The 16712-nt window shown below is 40.6% G+C and overlaps 1 protein-coding gene across 3 annotated transcripts in view; it reads right to left on the bottom strand.

The window, feature by feature from the left end:
- Positions 1-287: 287 nt before the first annotated feature.
- LOC132095520 (bile salt export pump-like) overlaps positions 288-16712 on the bottom strand; it is a 56011-nt gene continuing 39586 nt past the window's right edge. For all 3 annotated transcript variants that reach the window (XM_059500598.1, XM_059500600.1, XM_059500599.1), the window contains 14 exons: positions 9034-9204; positions 8231-8432; positions 7280-7361; positions 7080-7200; positions 6831-6995; positions 6515-6619; positions 5700-5861; positions 4231-4434; positions 3422-3663; positions 3185-3341; positions 2908-3105; positions 2350-2556; positions 1740-1886; positions 288-1089 (listed from right to left, as the gene is read on the bottom strand). In XM_059500598.1, coding sequence (XP_059356581.1) covers positions 889-1089; positions 1740-1886; positions 2350-2556; positions 2908-3105; positions 3185-3341; positions 3422-3663; positions 4231-4434; positions 5700-5861; positions 6515-6619; positions 6831-6995; positions 7080-7200; positions 7280-7361; positions 8231-8432; positions 9034-9204 — 2364 coding nt within the window. In that variant the 3' untranslated portion in view covers positions 288-888. The remainder of the gene's footprint in view (positions 1090-1739; positions 1887-2349; positions 2557-2907; positions 3106-3184; positions 3342-3421; positions 3664-4230; positions 4435-5699; positions 5862-6514; positions 6620-6830; positions 6996-7079; positions 7201-7279; positions 7362-8230; positions 8433-9033; positions 9205-16712) is intronic.

Genomic DNA, 16712 nt, shown 5'->3' with positions numbered 1-16712 from the left:
AAAGCATTGCAAATCCTCACAAAACATGCAAATTAACAAAAGCATTGCAAATCCTCACAAAACATGCAAATTAAGAAACGCGCTGCAAATCCTCACAACACATGCAAATTAAGAAACGCGCTGCAAATCCTCACAACACATGCAAATTCTAGAAACGCGCTGCAAATAGCACTGACCACAATGGAAATGTTTCAAGGAGACCCAAAAAAGTGCCGGATCCAGCTGGTATTTGTTTATTGTGCAGTGGGTACAATCATTTGAGCTGTTGGTGACCTGAAAGGTGAGTTTTTTTCCTTTCGGATATTATTAGCCTAAATAAGCTGAATAATTACACGATTAACTGTGAGAGTTTACTATTACTTATAAGATGGCGAACTTTAATATCCTCAACTTAATATCATTTCAAGGTTAATCAAAATAAATCTGCAATGCTTCATTAATTGTTTCTTAATTTGCATGTGCTGTGAGGATTTACAGCGCATTTTTTAATTTGCATGTATTGTGAAGATTTGCAGCATTTCTTAATTTGCATGTGTTGTGAAGATTTGCAGCGCTTTTGTTAATTTGCATGTGTTGTGAGGATTTGCAACACTTGTGCTGTCAAACTGATGAAGATGTTTTCTTCATTTGCTGGTGTTTTTTCAATTTGCATGTGTTTTCTTAAGTTGCGTTGAGCTCTCTCGGCCACCATAGTATAAGTATAATTCAAACATTCAAAGGATGTTGTCAAGACATAATAAACATCCACTTATCAATAAATACATATAAATAAAAAATACCTCAACAATTAATTCCATTACCAAATGTAATGAGATGTAATCTGTTTGAGCAGCCTGACTAAACCAGACAAACCAACGATTGCAGAAGTAATGTGCTATATATATTTTTTTAACTAATAGTGACCCCTGTTGTGACAAGCTTGTAGTATGCAGCTTTCCTGGACATGAGCTCCTCGTGGGTCCCTTTCTCGATGAGCACGCCCTGTGACATCACTGCGATGATGTCAGCAGTCTGAATGGTGGAAAGCCTGTGAGCAATGACGATACACGTGCGTCCCTGACGGGCCTCATCAAGCGCGGCCTGAACAACCTAAAGATTGAAAAACAAAGACATTTTGTGCATTAAAAAGTTAAATACAGGCATCAGTGCTGAGGGGAGTACTTGCAAATTGCAGTTCATTATGAATACAAGTTACATGGGAAAAAATTGTAGTTAGTAGCGTAATCCAACTACTTTTTTATTACTTTTAGACTACTTTTAACCTTCTAAGATTAATCTTAGATTCATTTTAGGTAATATAATTCAACTACTTTTTGATTACATTTATATCACATGCCCAGAGGTTAAAAGTAATCTAAAGCTCAGATATAATTGGATGGCTTGTAAAAAAAATATCAACACTGGTAAAAAAAAAAAGGTCCATAGCTCCATGGGGATCTATTGTTTTGATTCAATAATGTTATTGTCTACATTCGTGTCGCTTAATCAAGCTCAGTGTGAAAGGCCCCTATTTTGATTTGAATAAAATCTTGTACCATATTAATATAAAATAAATGATTTTATTCCTTTTTTTGTCATCAGCAACACAAAGTGCATTACACTATGTCAGGGTTTGTGAAGGAACTACTGGGGTTTGTAAATGATTAAAAAGCTAATCAGGAGAAAGAGGGAAATTTGTCTGATGGTAAATTACAGTCAGGCTATAAAATAAGTGCAAACACACAATGATGTAGTTTTACCTTCTCACTCTCAGTATCGAGTGCTGACGTGGCTTCATCCAGCAGCAGGATTTTAGGGTTTCTGACGATGGCTCTTGCGATCGCTATGCGCTGTTTCTGTCCACGGGATAATTGAGAGCCTTGAGCACCGATCTGAGTTTCATATTTCTGAAAAACGAAATAATGTAAAATAATCCAGAAAATCTTTTTTTTTGTAATGGAACAGTTTATTGAAAATGTAAACAAAACACGTGTTTCATGTTGATCATTTAGATGCCTCAAATATGGAACAGTAGGCTTAAAGCCAAAAAGCTTCTATTTATCATAATGCACCTTCTTGGTATTATTTACGATTAATCAGTGCTTTTTATTCCAAATGTTTGCTTTCATAACAATTTAGCAAAAGGTAATTTCCAGGGATTTCCCAGTCAATTGCAGCGGCTCGACTGGCGCATGAAGTATGATCTGACCATACTAACAGACTAACATAACTTGCTTTAGTTGTAAATACATTCAATTACAGACCGAAAATGAGATGAACAACATTTCATGTTGACTTTTAGCCACAATTAAACTTGATACCTGTGAATCAGAATAGTCAAGTCATGAATGAAAGAAAAGCATAACATACATCAGGTAGTGTCATCACAAAATCGTGCAGATAGGCCTTCTTAGCAGCTTCTATAATCTCCTCCATGCTCACAGTATGAGAATTATCTCCATACTGGATATTCTCTGAGATACTGCAGTCAAAAAGCACCGGCTCCTGGGAAACGATGCCAATCTGAGACCTCAGGAAGGGCACGCTGATGCTCGCAGATGGATGTCCATCGATCAGCTAAGGTAACAACAGAAAGCCATAGTTTGTTTGTCACGATCAAGGATTTTGCATTTCATCTTGTGACATATTAAGAGATATTTTAATAGTATCTAGTAGCTGCAATTCCTTGTGTGTTTTTACCAAAATGGCAAGATTATTTAAACTATATTTGACATTTTAAAATATATGTGGACATTAAAAAATATATGTGGTAATAATTCTTGCAATAATGCAATGCAAATTAAAAATGCATCAAAATATATTGTTGGCTCTGTGACTAAATGCTTTTGTTTTGCTTTGTAAGTTGTATTGGATAAAAGTATCTCCTAAATGCATTTATATAAAGATGCAATAAATGTGGTTTCATACCACTTGTCCTTCATCGGGGTCGTAGAATCGCTCTAGCAGTTGAATGCTGGTGCTCTTCCCGCAGCCGCTGCTTCCCACAAAAGCAAGAGTCTGTCCTGGATGTACTGACACCTCCAGTCCCCTCAAAACCTGGATGTCTGGCCTGCTGGGATACGTGAACCTGCACCCTTTGAATTCTATTTGGCCCTTAAAGGGATTCTGTAACAGCAAAGAAAAGAACATTGGAAATGGTCAAAGTAACAACTGGGAGGGAAAAAAACCCCAGATACTCTCTTACCCAACGTTGTCCTTCTGTTTTGCTGATGCTAATTTTGGGAACCCTGTCCAACAGTTTGAAGAGTTGGGCAGCAGCTATCTTGGCCTTGGCGTAATCTGGTGTGAAAGACGAAGCTCTGCCAAGTGCAGTGGCACTGGTCACCAGAGCTGAAATGACTCTGAGGGATAACACACACAGCATTTATTTTAACTGATAACTGATGCTTAGCTGCATACATTAATCCAGACATTAACTAACCTGAACACCATCATATATGGAAGCCCCTCATTACTGACCAGATAGCCGCCGTATCTAAAAGAGCAAGCGAAGGCCATGAAAATGACACACTTGGCGAATGCAAAACAGATCCCATAAACATGAGCTTTCTTCTTTGCCCTATTATATGGTGCTTGTAGCTGCTCTTCATATTGAGACACAAAGTGTTTCTCTTTGGCTAAACCGGCGATGGTCCTGATGTTGCTCAGAGCTTCACTGGACACCTGTATGAACAGACATATACATAGCAAAAATAATGATCATTTTGCAAAACATGCAGGACAAAAGCTTTCAGGTTCAGTAAGATGTTTTTGAAAGAAGTCTGTTTTGCTCCATTTACAACTCTGTAATATTGTGAAGTATTATTAAAATTTAAAATAACTGTTTCCTATTTGAATGGATTTTTTAAATCTAGTTTATCCCTGTGATGCAAAACTCAATTTTCAGCATCATTCTATGCAATTTTGAATGGAAGTGCATGACATTTATTTCTGTAAATATATTTTCATATATCCCTGACTGAACAATTATTTTGGTAATTTTGAGGTACACCAATATAAAAACTATTTTATTTAACATATCATGTGTTTCTTAAACTAAAGTAGTATTAACTGCAAAACAAACTCCAAATCCTTCACAATACTAAATACTTCAGAATGCTAAAACCAGTACATTGTTTTTTGCTGACTACACTGCATTTTATTCATGTGTATTTGCTGCCTTAGTGAAAGCATGAATATTGCATTTAAATGAATGAATCAGACCTCATTTAACATGTCTTTTTTTTGTACCTGTCCAGCAGCCTCCAGTGCATTTTTATCCTCATTAGCAAATCCTGTCAGTATTTTAGCCTGAAAGACTCCAGAGAGGCCAATGAGAGGAAGGAAGCAGGTGACCACTAGACTCAGTTTCCAGCTGAAGTAATATGCAATAATGAAAGAAGCACCGATGTTGGTCAGTGAATTCACAATCATGCCGATCTGTGAGCCTGTAGCCTTTGGTGAAGAGCACATTGAACACAATCAAACATACAGTTAACCATATAAATTATCTTAAATATTTAAATCATACATTTTTTACAGTGTCATTTCTCAGTGAAGTCCTCTAAAAATAAATTATCATACATTTTTTTGTTTTTGCTTTTGACTTTACAAATCATGCCCCTTGCTTATGAAATCAGTGCTTTTTTTAAGTCCTTAGCCATCTTCAAGAATCAGCTTAAAACCCATCTCTTCCATCTTTATTTGACCCTCTAACTTTAGTACTCACTATTCTAATTCTATTCTTAAAAAAAGAAAAAAAATCTAACTACCTTTCTAATCTTTTTGTATTCTATCTATTTTCTTTTTATTTATTATACAATTATAAAAAAGACCTCTAATACTAGCTTGCTCTATTCTTTTTCTATTCTATCTGTTTTCTTTTTATTTATTATATAACTTAAAAGCCCTTGCTACGTGTACTGTGTTAACCTAACTGAGACTTGTTATAGACTTATATATCATTGCTCTTTTGTTGTTTTTGATTGCTTCCATTGTCCTCATTTGTAAGTCACTTTGGATAAAAACAACTGCTAAATGAATAAATGTAAATGTAAAGTGAATGTAAATGTTGTTTTCCTATACATTTTCTATGCTCTCTCTGATCCTTAGATTTAAATACTCAATTTTCGGTTCTGCACCTTTAAGAAACACCTATTTGCATATTAAAATGAGTGCTTTGTTCAGCTTTGCAAAATGTTTTATTATTGTATTTTCTTGTAAACATTAAAGGGGCATGTGAAACTTCTCAGTCCACTTATAATGTTTGTAAAGTTTCTATGTGTCAAAATCAGTCACAAGTATGTTTTATATCCCTTTTTTGTGCTCTCTATTGGAATTATTTATTTATGTTTTGCTTCTGCACTTTTAAGAAACATCCCTTTGCATAAGAAATGAGAGCTTTATTCAATATACAGAGGAATATGGCTGCTGTAACTGTTTGGTTACCCACATTCTTAAAAAAACGTATTTAGTGTTCAACAGAAGAAATAAATATTGGTATAGAGTAGATCCACTTGGGGTGAGATATGATGACAGTAACTATCCCTGTAAAGATGTTATTTTATGGAACTTTCCCCCTCAAGTTTTTTTTTTTTTTTTTTTTGCTGCTGCTGTGCCTTTAAGAAACAACTCTTTGCATATAAAATGAATGCTTTCTCCAGCTTTGCAACATTTTATGTTATTATTGTATTTTCTTGTCTGTATCTTCTGTCACTCACCCCCTGCACCATGGAGGCGTCAGTGGCTAGTCTGGTAGTCAGAGCGCCAGGACTGTTAATGGGGCTGTCAAACCAGCCCATCTCTTGCTTCAACATTGCCTGAAATGCAACCTTTCTCAGCCTGCGAGTCAACAGCTCTCCTGATTTGGCAAAAGAGTAGCCCTGCGATAAACAAATCACAGTATCGGTGACCTGCTGTAATATCACCACACAAATTTCTCATGGGAAATGTTAAAGTGCCCCTATTGTGCATTTTTGAAAATGATCTTTCATGCAGTGTGTAACACAGCTCTAAGTAAATGAAAACATCCTGGAAAGTTTTAAATCTGAAAGTGCACTGTGTATAAACTTATTCTCTCTTAAAAGAAAGAGTCGACTCTGAATCATTGAAAGGAGTCATTTTTAAAAACGAATCCCAAACCATTTCATGTTGAAGTCAACATGAAACATTAGCATATTGCCTCTCAGTTTTGTTGGACTTTTTCATTGGTCTGAATGAAAATGCACATCCATTCCTCACCATTAGGTGGCGCTTTTGGAGCAGTAAACACAGCGGTTTCCCGGTAACGGCTGTAAACAAAGCAGCACTGCGCTCACAAATGCTGCTTTTATTACGAAGTGAAAATACCGCAGACTAGCGGCACACGGGGGGGGGGGGGGGGGGGGGGGATAAGGTAAAAATAAATGCATATTAAAAGACATGAAAAGTGTCAACCAACTCCCAAAACCAAAATATTAAGCTTTCATTACCCATAATAGTGGCACTTTAAAATGTAGGTATACAAAAAAACCTCAACAAGGAACTGTGGAAATACCTGTAAGAACTGTGAAAAGAAGCTCAGGACTCCTATGCTGACAAACAAAATACAAATCCCGTTTATCTGCCTCCTCTGTTTATCCAGGTCTTGAATGGAGAATGTCTGAAAATCAACCATGATATTGTTAAACTCTGACTTAAAATATCATCAAGCTGATTATCTAGATACAGCTAATCGGATGCTGCATTTTATTCAAAACCCTTTCAACAAGGTACACTTCGAAATGTAATATTTAGGGATGGGGATTAAAGACAGAATTGCTTTAGCAAACAACAATAATCAGATTGTATGTCATGTTACGTGTGTGTCTCACCCCAAGGATTTCACTGAATAAAAGAGCATAGATGGGATTGACCGATCCATTGATGGCAGCACCTAAAGAGCCCAGCAGCATATATGGCCACTCGGGACGGTTATACTTCAGGATTCGTGCCACAGGAGCCGGTTCAATGATTTCTTCATCTTTACCTTTGCTTTTCTGCAAGACAAGATAGGGAACTTCAAATAAAAATTGAAAGCACTGCATGTGCGATACTGTATCTAAATGTACTCGGTTCCAAACCTTGTTGTTTGCTTCAGCTTCCTCAGTTTCTAAAAGGTCCGAGTGGATTTTGAATTTTCCAGATATGGCATCAGGAATGCTGTTTGACATTCGAGAATGTGATTGCTGTCTCAAAGATCGCCTATAGGAAAGATGTTTTAGTTTAAAAACAGAACATTTTGGACTCCCCTCTCAAAATAAAAGTCATAATGTTTATGTACCTTACGGTACTCTCATAACTTCCTCTGCTGAAGCTCCTTACTTTCTCAAGTCCCTCCTCCTCTGTAATGGTCATCTCAGCAGCTGTGTGATTCAGTGTCAAGTTAGTGTTTAAAGAAACTGTTCACCCAAAAATGCACACAATTTCATTGACCCTCCTGTTGTTTAAAACTATCTCCATGCTGCTCTTTTCTAAACAATGACATTAACATCCAAAAAGTACTAAACCACATACATGTGCTATTTTATTGCATCAATTCAGAATAATATACTGCAATATAAAAGTTTTATGTTTTTGAGTTTTTGTCATTGAGAGACGTAGCCACTATTGCTATGCTTCCATCCAAATGTGATAAATTAGAGCACTGCATAAAACATCTGAAAATAATGCATTTCCATCCCATGTTTTCAAGAAAACTAAATCTGTAAGCCTGTTTCCACCACTGGATAAAACAATTTAAAAAAAAAAAATCTCACAATTTTTAATTTTTTCTTGCAGTTGCCTTGGTTTTCTGTCAGAATTGTATGATATAAATGTGCAATTCAGTTTTTCCTCACAATTGCTAGGTTATATCTTACAATTCTGGCTTTTTATTCTAACAAATGCAAGTTTATATCTCATAATAATGACTTCTTCCTCAGGGTTATGAGATGAACTTGCCACTGTCAGTTATAAAGACCAATTAAAAAAAAAAAAATCTCAGAATTGCAAGTTTGTCACTCAATTCTATGAAAATTTTAAAAATGACCTTTTTCATTTTTTAGGCTTCCAAAGTTTTTGTTTTGTTTTGTTTTTGTTTTATAATACAGTACACATAAAAATATATGGATGGACATAGTTTACAACGCATGAAAATTCACCAATGAAGTGATGCAAAATTTCTGCTTTCGTGTTTCATGGAAAAATACCAGCATACAGGTTTCCAATGACCTCCAAATCTCTCTGTACTCACTGTACTCTGGTTTATCGCTCTCTGTATCATTTCCTTGATTCTGCAGGGTTACTAGTGTGAAGTAAACTCCCTTTCTGTCCAGTAACTGGCTGTGTGTGCCTCTCTCTACAGCACATCCATGCTTAAAGCCCACGATCACATCGGCGTTGCGGATGGTGGACAGACGGTGTGCGATGCTGATAGTCGTTCTTCCCTCTCGAGCCTGAAAAATGCCATCGAATAAATGCATGCAACAACAAATACATGAAAAGGACTCTTTCTTGAACAAACCTGCATTTGCTTACAAGTTCAGAATTCAGTACAAGAGGTAACATTCAATTATACGATACTAAAACTGTTGAAGATAAAAGGAGATATTTTGAAGAATGATGATAATCACTGATGGTCCCCATTGACTTCCATTGTATTTCTTTCCCTACTATGGAAGTCACTGGGGACCAACAACTGGTTCTTCAAAACAACTGTTTCTGCACTGGTTGCTAGATAGATGGAATAGATCTCGTCAGCATGATAAAACCATCCAGTCACTTAGATACAATTTTTGATTTTTTTTTTACTCATGGGTACAGGATACTATAGTTCATTTATGTAAGTGAGGATAGCAAAATAAAGTAAACTGACATATTATACCCCAAAAAAAAAAAAAGTACCATTTTCTAAGCTATAGCAAATAAACTGAGATAATATGAGAAATGTTGAAGGTGTCTGAATAAATCTGGGTGTGACTATACTTCAAAAAGTCTGATGGATGCAGCTTGAAGACTTTAGGAGAAGTTTAGTTTTGGTTTTAGTTAATAGGTTACCTTATCCAAGGCCTCCTGTACTAGAGCCTCACTCTCGTTATCCAGCGCTGACGTGGCCATGTCTAACAGGAGGATTCTGGGATTCCTGACCAGCGCTCGAGCAATGGCGATCCTCTGTTTCTGCCCTCCACTCATCTGACCCCCACCTTCACCCACCAATGTGTCAAATTTCTGCATGATATGACAGTGTCATCAAATTCATTTAGTTTGATATGCAAAAGTAAAGGGGTCATAAGATGCTATTTTAAAGATCATTATTTGGTGTTGTCGTATTTACTAGTGAAACAATACAATGACGGAAAGTCTTGGATTGAAGCGTTTATTTGCTGAATAAAACAAAAAAAGATTGATCAGATAGGAACTAGTACAATTTAGCTTTTACTTCTCTGGTATACTGCCCGCACACTGCTAGGCGCGCTGCTTTTTTCTGTTGCTCTCACAACCAATCACAAACACTGTTGCTCTCACAGCCAATTACAAAAAAGAAAAAAAGACAACTCAGATAAAAAGTTAACACTATTCAAATACAATTATTAATACACAACACTCCTCCCCTGAAATCTTAAACTCCAAATGTTTCTCAATTTTTTTTTTTTAATATATCTTATTACAGATCCAATCGAACCGGGGGCTTTACTAGCCTCTTAGGTCTCAGTGCACGTTCCTGAGTGACAATGGTTCCTGAAACCCCTAAATCTAACTGCTTTTGCTGAACAGCAATGTTAGAATCATCATCTGTCACCTGTCCTGACACAATAGCACGAGACCTTGTTTTTAACACATCCTTGTTAATCACATCCGTCTGAAACAGTTCATCATTTGACTCTGGTTTTTGCAATTCTGAACTGATGAGCTGATTTACATGTCTCTTGTACAATTTTCCACACACTTTTACCAAATATGTGACAGGACCTAGCACCTTAACCACACTTCCCAGTACCCACTTGACACTTTCCCCTCCCCTGTGGTTTCTAACCAAAACCTGTTGTTTTTATGAGTATGAGACAGTTTAGCTTGCCGATCTGCTTGCTTCTGCTGCATGATCTCAGTGAAACTAGGTTTCAAGAGAGACATTCTGGTTTTGAATTCTCGCTTGATGAATATTTCTGCTGGGGTTTTTCCTGTGGTAGATTGGGGGTGCTGCGGTAACAAAAAAGAAAATTGTGGATACAGTGCTGTAAAGACAATTGGTCATTCTTTCCGTTTTCCAAAGCCCTTTTCAGATTTTGCACCAACCGCTCTGCAGCGCCATTAGAAGCTGGATGGTATGCCGGACTCCGATTGTGTGTTACACCATTGTTTTTCAAAAATGTTTCAAATTCATGCGCCACAAATTGTGGCCCATTATCAGAGATCAATTCATCCGGAAGGCCCCAAGTAGCAAAGTAACCTCTTAAGACCTCAATGGTCTTTCCTGCAGTGGTACTAGACATCAATTCCAGGCCAGCATGAAAAACTATCTGTTACGACCAGAAAGTTATATTTCCCTTTTTGAGCAAAGTCCACGTGTATTCTTTGCCAGGGCCTATTAGGCCAACTCCAATTATGCACAGGGGCTGTAGCATGCTGATTCCTCTCTCTCTGGCATGTTTGACAGGTGCTCACTAATTATTCTATGTCTGCATCAAGGTTAGGCCACCAAAAATGGCTTCGGGCTAGGGCCTTCATCTTCACAATGCCCTGATGATTGTGATGCAGTTCTGTCAGTATTTTTGATCTTAACACGTCTGGCATGACCACACGAAAACCCCACAAAATACACTCAGCTTCCACAGTCAGTTCTGTATTTCTCAAAAAATAAGGCTTTAGTTGGTCATCTGTGACATGTTTTGGCCAGCCATTTAACGTAAAATGTTTCACTTTCTGGAACACAGAGTCGAATTTTGTCTGTTTTGCAATTTCTTGTGCAGATATGGGAACACTATTCAAAAAGGATTATTCATTGCTCTCAACAGTCAGCGGTAAGCGTGACAAGGCGTCAGCGATACTGTGTTGAAGGGAGGGTTTATAGGTGATGTCGTACTGATACGCAGCTAAAATCAGTGACCATCTCTGTAGTCTCGCCGCTGCCAAAGTTGGAATGCCTGTCTTTGGTCCGAATATCTTGACCAACGGTTTGTGATCTGTATATAGCCTAAATTTTCGCCCATACAAGTAGTCATTAAATTTAGTCACCCCAAAAATAATACTAAGCGCCTCTTTTTCAATCTGCGAATAGTTAACTTCTGTCTTTGTTAGTGTGCGTGAGGCATACGAAATGGGCTTTTCTGTACTGTCTGGAAATTGATGTGAAATTACTGCTCCAACCCCATATGGGGATGCATCACATGCTAAGATGAATGGCAATTTTGGTTCATAATGGGTCAGCACAGGCACCGAAGACAGCCTTGCTTTTGTGCATTCAAATGCACTTTGACATTTTTCTGTCCATTTCCACTCAGCATTTTTGTGAAGCAACTCAGTGAGTGGTTTAATTTCACTCGACAATTTGGTATAAATTTGCCATAATAATTCAGCGTTGCCAGGAAAGATCTCAACTCTGATACATTTTTAGGCACAGGAGCTTTATCGATGGCTTCAGTTTTCTCTGGGATCGGGTGCAACCCTTCCGCATCGATGACATGTGTAACGGGATAAATATTATAGATGAGGGTTCTTTAAGTAAATCCTGCTGTAATGTGATCGCGCTTCCTATTGGCTGTGCTGGTGGCGCACGGAGTACGAATGAACTGCAGCAGAGTTAGAGAGATATGCTGTGGGTGAGTAATTTCTGTTGCAGCTCCACATTAAAAGTAAAAAATATTGGTTTCATATCGAATGTTAGAAGATGTATGTTGTGAATTCTTTATGGTTTTTCTCTTATTGTTCGTAATTTATTCTGCTAATGTGTTAAGTTACAGAAGATGCGCTATACGTAGTTTGAAGCAGATACGATTCTAACGTAAGTGAGGTATTCTCTGCTACGCAAGCGCAGCAGCCGGAGTTTTTGTAGCTGGAGTTTCATAGCGTGTGCAGACTTTCCACTCGTGTGCAACATCCTTGAGTGCAAGTTAAAGTTACTGACAATCCCCAACAAATGGTCCTTCGAGCCGGATCTTGACTATTTCAGAATGTCATCAGATGATAAACCAACATCACTTCTCCATGCTGATACACAAGCAAGACCGTCACGGCGAAGTCAAGCCCCCAGACACCTTGAAGATTACATCCTTGACTTCCATCACCGACCTGCCCTTTCCTCCAGTCCTGTTCAGAGGGAGTCAGAGGAGCATAGAGGAGCAGCAGCCGCAGTGTATACAAGTCAAGCAGATGCAGCATCCATTCAAGGTATACGTCGAGTCACGCCTAGTCCAAGTCAAGCAGATGTACTGAGTATGGACTCATTGACTAAACTCATGGAATCCATGAACGCGAGGGAGGAAGAAGAGACAGTTGAAATGGACGATCTTCTCAGGAAACTAGACCAACTTAAGAAATGTAAGCACCGCCGAAACGAAATGATGGAACACATCAAATCTTTCTTGAGGGAAGAGGATGAGGAGGACAATGAACCAGTACAGGCTATTGCATCACCACCATCTTTTCCAGCACCTTCTACTTCATTAAGCCCTCCGCCCATACACCCACATGACACAGTGGCAAATGTCAGCACACAGGCTACGGTATGCACCCCAGTGATACATGAAGAAAAGTCACGTGAGACAGGTGCTATCTCTAAAGCAGAATTACAGAGTTGCAATATTGGATTCACTCCGATCCATCCACAACAATCCAAGACTGCAGGTTTACTGTATTCTCCCATCTCATCTGGTATAGCATCTCCTGTTTCACATCTTTCACAACCCCAAGTATATGAGCCTTTCCCATCTCATTCTTCCAGAATTCTGCCTGGTCAGGACCGAGCTTTGACTCATGACACTGAACGATTATTCCAGCCCCTTAAGCCACAACAGCTGATTTCGCCATCACCTGTCTATCAACATCGTATGGCACCTCATGGCTATCTTGTTACACCACAATCAAAGATAGACCCAGTGAATGTATTTATTTCATCCAGTCATGTCCCTCCTTATCAAACAATGATGCCATCAACGTTACCCTCTCAAAACATGATTCCTGGCTTACTCCCTTCCATGAGCCCTGCACCAGTTGTCGTCCCTCCACAGCTGTTACCAACCCAGACAGCAGCCCCACCAGGTTCAGCTTAGCGGACATTGTATAGCCCCCCTAAACCTAAATTTCCAGACTTCACAAGTGACAGTGAAAGAGAATTTGCAAATATGAAGCTGGCATTGGACAATTTGCTTGAGCCTTACCCAGAACTAACAGAGAAGTATAAATATCATGTACTGTTGGAACATCTTAAACTGCCTGAAGCTCAGATGATAGCGCAGTCCTGTCGACATCACCCATATCCGTATTCAGCAGCTATGCAAGCACTGCAGTTACAGTATGGCCAGCCACATCAACTGGCACAAAGTGAGATAGCAGCCATCCTCACATCACCAGATGTCAAGCCCAATGATAGCCACAGCTTTCAGAGCTTTGCTTTGCGAGTTCATCTCCTAGTCAGTATGCTGCTATCCCTAGAAGGACCAAGAGGGATGGAGCTTAATTGCTGCTCACATGTAGATCGCCTACTTAGCAAGCTGCCAAAGTATCTACGGGATGGCTTCATTGAGTTCCTTCAACAGCAGGGAAAGGTTAACTCCATAAGTCTTAACCCTTATAATCTACAGGACTTTGCTGGATGGCTGCAGGTTAAGGCACAGCAGCAGAGACTGTCCATTTGGTTAGTACAGCGTTACCAGCATGAGAGACTTCCAGGGGTCAGTAAAGAGAAACCCCCAGTTAAAACGAAGGGTTCAAATCTAGTTGTTTATCATGGTGCATCCCAAGCAGAGACAGCGCTTTCTACCTCCCCTAAAGAGCTAAAGCTTAAGAAACCATTCAAGGTACACTGCCTCTTTTGCAACAGTAAAGAGCATTACATGACCCATTGTGATAAAGTCAAAGAGCAGTCGGTAACTGACCTTCAGAAGTGGATTTCTGATGGAAAGAGATGCTGGCGATGTGCACGATTACATGTACCTGAGATATGCAACCTCAAAAAGCCATGCTGTGAATGTGGTGGAATACATCTCCAGGTGCTTCATCGTATAGCCCGTGATGATCCAACAAACTGTACATCAAGCACATCAGAGAGTCGCATTTACCTTACTCCTGCTAATGTGACCTGCAGAGTGCTTCTCAAAGTGGTACCGGTGCTGCTACATAGCGAGTTCAGGTCAGTGGAGACTTACGCTATACTCGACGATGGAGCGCAGAGAACCATGATTTTACCAATAGCCGTCCACAATCTTCAGTTTGAGGGTGAACCTGAAACACTGGCTCTACGTACAGTAAGATCCGACATCACTCACCTTTCCGGGTTCAAGATTAACTTGGAAATTTCTCCAAAGAGTGAACCAGGGAGGCGCTTCCAGATACGTGGGGCCTTCACAGCTACGGGTCTGGACTTAGTAGAGCAATCATATCCAGTGCAGAGACTTCAAAAACGGTACGCTCACCTCAGAGAGCTTCCGTTACAGTCATTCCACAATGTGCGTCCACTGGTGCTGATAGGATCAGACTACGTCCATCTTATCACAGCAGATCAGCCAGTCCGTCGAGGAACCAGAGGTGGTCCAGTTGCAGTGCACACAGCCCTGGGGTGGGCCCTACAAGGGGCAGAGGACTACACGCCAAGTCACAACTCAGTGCAACAGTGTCTTTTCATTTCAACTGGCTGTCCAAATGACCTGCTCTGTCGTAATGTTGAGAAATTATGGCAGCTTGACGTCCTGCCATATCGAAATGAAAAAGTAGTGGTTCGATCCAAAGAAGATCAAGAGGCAATTAAACTTCTCGAAGGCCGAACACAGAGGATTGAGGTGGAGGAAATACAAAGGTATGCCACCCCCCTCCTCCGCAGACCTGGAGCTCCAAAACTCATAAGTAGAATTCAATCTGTTATGCCTAGTCTGAGAAGCACAGAGAGGAAGCTCCAGAGAGACCCAGAGAAAGCTGCTATATACTCTGGTGAGATTAATAAGCTTGTTAAAGCAGGTAATGTTATGAAGCTCCAACCTGAAGAAGTTACCAACTCAGAGGAGGCATGGTACATCCCCCACCACCTGGTGTGCCACAATGATAAACCAAGGCTGGTCTTCAATTGCTCATTCTAATATCAAGGTCTTTCGCTGAATGATCAGCTTCTGCCTGGCCCTGCTCTTGGCCCATCATTGTTGGGGGTCCTCTTGAGATTCAGACAACACCAAGTGGCTGTTAGTGCGGACATTCGTGGAATGTTCCATCAGATCCGTCTGTTGCCTGAGGACAGACCTCTACTCCGCTTCATCTGGCGAGATTTACACTGTGAGAACTGTCCAGATGTCTATAAATGGCAGGTTTTGCCGTTTGGTACAACTAGCAGCCCATGTTGTGCCATTTTCGCTGTGCAACAGCATGCTCAGAATAACCAAGAGAATTACCCAGATGCTCTACAAACAGTGCAGCAGAATTTTTATGTGGACAACTACAGCAGATGAGTCACGTTTCACAGAAGTACGTATAACCGCCGGACCGGAGGGATGAACAGCTGGAAGCTACTAGGAGCTCAAGGCTTGTAAGAACAAGGGCAGAGGAATCAACTAAACACACTGGAGCCTGAGGACAAGACACGACAAGGTGAGTTCAAAGAGCTGCTAGATGATCGGAGCTATTGGTATGAATAACAACAGTCTGACAATAGACAGAGAAACACAGGGAATAATAAAGGGGAAAAAATTAGAAGGACATAGAGAACAGGTGGCGAGCAATTAAGGTTAACAACGGGGAAACAAGGGAGGCGGGGAAAACACAAACAGGCAGACGCGGTGAGCTGTCAAACCATCCCAACACACACACACCCACACCAAAAAGACAGGTGATTAGCCCCGAGACCCCGTCAGTACCCCCCCTCCCAGGAGCGTCACCTGGCGCTCTAGGAAGGGGCCTACCTCGATGCCGCCGGAAGTCCTCAATCAACGAGCGGTCCAGAATGTCCCGGGACGGCACCCAACACCTCTCCTCTGGACCATACCCCTCCCAGTCCACAAGATACTGAAACCCCCTGCCGCGGCGCCGCTCATCGAGTAATCTCTTAACCGTATAGGTAGGAGATCCATCCACAAGACGAGGGGGTGGGGGGGTGGGGCGACTGCAAGCAGGATTAAGGGGGGAAGAGAACACAGGCTTGACCCTGGAAACATGAAACACCGGGTGAACCCGACCAAGAGTAGGAGGGAGCTTGAGCCTGATCGCCACCGGACTAACCACCTTGGTGATTCGGAAAGGCCCAATGAATCTGGGTGCCAGCTCACGAGAAGGCGCCCGGAGAGGCAGATCCTTGGTAGAGAGCCAAACCCGTTGACCACACACATAGGTAGGAGGAGAGGACCGGCGACGATCAGCTGCAGCCTTGGTTCTGTCAGAGGTTTGGACCAAAATCCTCCTGACTCTCTCCCAGGTGCGACGGCAGCGCTGGACGAAAGCCAGGGCGGATGGAACCGCTGCGTCGGGTTCCAGTGATGGGAACAGAGGTGGATTATAACCAACAGCACACTCAAAAGGGGACATACCTGACGCGGCCGCAGGAA

The sequence above is a fragment of the Carassius carassius genome, chromosome 19 (assembly GCF_963082965.1).
Source record: "Carassius carassius chromosome 19, fCarCar2.1, whole genome shotgun sequence".
Taxonomy (NCBI): domain Eukaryota; kingdom Metazoa; phylum Chordata; class Actinopteri; order Cypriniformes; family Cyprinidae; genus Carassius; species Carassius carassius.
The sequence above is the reverse complement of the archived record's forward strand: the minus strand, read 5'-3'. Positions and strand labels throughout refer to the sequence as shown.